The following is a 3,263-nucleotide window of genomic DNA, read 5'->3' as shown; positions in this document are numbered from 1 at the left end:
TGGACCTCAGACAGAACTGGACCTGAGACAGAACCTGGACCTGAGACAGAACTGGACCTCAGACAGAACCTGGACCTCAGACAGAACTGGACCTGGGACAGAACCTGGACCTCAGATTAAAGAGGTTTTATAGAATCTGGGCCCAGTTCATGATTATTTAAACCAGGTCTGGAAAGCTAAATTGAGTGAAATGTCCCTTTAATCCGCGGTGGGTCAGAAGGTTTGATCTGTAAACAACAAAATAAAAACAACAAACAAACAAACAGCTGAAGCAGCTCAGATGAGACAAATAGAAGTAAATTATTAACAGACCAGTTTGTTTTATTCGTTACATAATACCTTCCGCCACGTGCGTCAGCTGGAGAGGAAACAGTGACGTCATCGCGTGTTATTTGTTTGTGCAAATAACGCGGGTTTTATGAAAGTTTCAGGAAAAGTTCAGACTGTGCTCTGAGTGATGACATCAGTGATGACGTCATCAGCTCCATTCTTCTAGTTTTTGTTTTTCTGCAGGAAGCTGAACTGGTTGTTTTTCTTCTTCCTTAACAATAAGAAGAGGATAAAGATTTTATTTTTTAATAACTTCTAATTAACCTATGATAGTTTTTGTGTAGTTATTACTCCCACCACCAGGCGGCAGCATTTCTTCAGGTTTGAGTTTTTTTACTTTACTTTTTATTTTATTGAGGTTTTGAAATACTTTAAACATTAAACAAAATGCAGAATTACACGGAAAAATAAACATATAAAATGTAACTTCAGAATAATTTAAAGGTTAAATATTTGGTTTGATTTAAACATTTTTAACATTTGATGTTTTTAATTTTTATTTTTTTATTTTGTAGAAACCTGTTTAACAAGTCAGGGAGAAATGCACATTTTAATCACGTGGTTTCATTATTTTATTACAATATTTATGACCTTTTTAATCTGATTTTTATCACATTTGAAAGGTTTACGTGTTCTGAACTCCTCTTTTTCAGTCACAAATATTTAAATTTAATTTTTTTTTATTTGATTCTTTTAGCAACTAATTGATTGATAATAAAATAGCTGCTGGCTAAAAACAAAGATTAGATTTTAAATGTTAGGATCAAAGTGAAATAAATGATTCATTCTGGTTTCTGTCCACCAGGAGGCGCTGCAGCTCTGCTGTCTGCAGGAAGCTGTTCACCCGCCACAATAAGAGTCACTTATCAGGACACTTCACAATAAGTGTGTTAGCAAAATATCTCCTGAAGCAGCTCAAAGTCTACAGCTGATTACCTGTTGGAGTCAAGATGGCCGCCTCAGCTAATCAAACTAAACACAAACATGGCCATCAGTTTGACACATATGGAGCTAAAATTTCATGTGGTAGTAGCTGAGAGTCCTGCTCCACCCAGGAGGAGGTGAAGGAGGAGGAGGAGGTGAGGGAGGCGTTAGGGGGCGTGGCAGGTCCAGCAGGTCACATGACCACCGCGCAGTGAAAACAGTGAACGAGTGAATCATCTTTATTACATGAAGAAGCAGCTGCTGCATTACAGGCGGACCGGTTCTGTTCAGGTTCTGGTCTGAAACAGCAGAACCTCCGTCAGGAGAAAGGCACTTCTGGTTCCTGCTGCAGAGCTGGGCTGAGCTGTAAGTGAAGGCTGTCCCGAGCAGAACCTGGGCAGAACCCGAGCAGAACCCGGGAAGAACCCGAGCAGAACCCGGGAAGACAATAAGATGTGGCTGCTGACTCTAATCTACAAACTTGTTCACATTCAGGTCAAAGATAGAAAAAGACTAATTACACTTCCTGTTCAGAAATGACTTCATCACGGTAATGCCGTCTGATTGGTCGGTTACATGATGACACAGCGTAGAGCCGCTGATCCTAGAACACACTGAGGTTAAAGTCATGTTGATCATGATGACATCAGTCGGTCTCCACGGTGAAGATGCGGTACATCAGCGTGACAATGGCAGCTGCCAGAGCGGGGATGACCAGGTTAGTCCACCAGCTGCAAGACGAGAGTTTTCTCAATATATCAACCAACTAACCAACCAGTGCATTACAAAACTCGATTTAACTAACTGACAGCTCGGTAACTAACTAATTGGATTACCATGTGATAAAGAATAAATGCCCTGGTAACCAATCACTGATGAATTACCATGTTAACCAGCTTGTTAACAAAGTAACCATTAACCTGTTCACCCATTAACATTAGAAGCAACAAGTTAACTAACCAGCTAAACACCACTTTAAACTGGGAACAAACAGCTAACTGAGTCCTCACAGGTTAAACAATCAGCTGGTTAACTCACTAACTATCAACCATCCATCCACTCAGTTAACGAGTAAAGCATCCAGTGAGACTAACTAAGTGAACAGAGAAAGCTGGTTAACATTTAACTGATTAGTTTCTGTAAGTAGTAAGAGTCAGACAGCTAGTTACCAAAGGTTACCAAGCAGAAGACACGAGTCAACATGAGTTTACCTGCTCTCGTCCTTCACCGTGGTAACCAGCGTTTCCTGGAAGACACAAACCCCATCAGTAGTTCACACACTTACTAAATAACCAGGTTAACTCCTGGTTAACCCCCCGTCCTACATTACCCAGCATGCAGCGGGCAGCTTCCACTCACCACAGGCTGGGCGATCTTGGCCCGGTCGTCCTGCAGACGGACACAGACACGTTAAACTCGGACTCAGAAACAGAACCTGCGGCTGGTTAGCTGGTTAGCTGGTTACTCGACTGACCGGGTGAACCTCGCCGATCACCATGCTGCTCGCCATCTCCCTGGCGTCGGTGGAGTGGCCGACGTCCTCGAAGCTCTCGGTGGCGTTTCCTCCGGCCTGCTCCCTCAGAACCTCCTCGCCGCCGGGATGCTGCCGCCACAAACACGGGTCACACGGGTCCAGGACAAGAACCGGTTCTGAAAGACCCGCTGTGACCCATTAGGGCCGTTCCAAACCCAACTGGTTTTTAACTAACTAGTTGTCGGCCGGTGAAACCAAAGCTGAGTTTATCTTTTATTCCTAATTCTATCAGTTTATTAATCCGACCCAGTTTAACCCGAACCTTCGGAACACTCCGTTACCCTGGAAACATCTGGATGCAGTTAGAGAGGACATGGAGGACAGGGGACACAGAGGACAGCTAGATGGAGGAGGACGACTCGCTGTGGGAGCTGGGAAACAGCTGAATCCAGGCTGTCTTTAAGATGTGAAACAGCTGGATCCAGCCTCTCCTGCAGCTGGGGAACAGCTGGATCCAGCCTCTCCTGCAGCTGGG

General features: G+C 43.9%; 1 protein-coding gene across 1 annotated transcript in view; it reads right to left on the bottom strand.

Moving 5' to 3' along the window:
- Positions 1–1,475: 1,475 nt before the first annotated feature.
- The window catches only part of LOC108229157 (cytochrome b5), a 4,382-nt gene continuing 2,594 nt past the window's right edge, over positions 1,476–3,263 (bottom strand). The window contains exons 2-5 of the mRNA XM_017404818.3: positions 2,729–2,857; positions 2,614–2,643; positions 2,466–2,500; positions 1,476–1,985 (exon numbers count right to left, since the gene is read on the bottom strand). Of these exons, the coding sequence (XP_017260307.1) occupies positions 1,901–1,985; positions 2,466–2,500; positions 2,614–2,643; positions 2,729–2,857 (279 nt within the window). The 3' untranslated portion in view covers positions 1,476–1,900. The remainder of the gene's footprint in view (positions 1,986–2,465; positions 2,501–2,613; positions 2,644–2,728; positions 2,858–3,263) is intronic.

This window comes from Kryptolebias marmoratus, linkage group LG21, assembly GCF_001649575.2.
Source record: "Kryptolebias marmoratus isolate JLee-2015 linkage group LG21, ASM164957v2, whole genome shotgun sequence".
Lineage (NCBI taxonomy): Eukaryota > Metazoa > Chordata > Actinopteri > Cyprinodontiformes > Rivulidae > Kryptolebias > Kryptolebias marmoratus.
The sequence above is the reverse complement of the archived record's forward strand: the minus strand, read 5'-3'. Positions and strand labels throughout refer to the sequence as shown.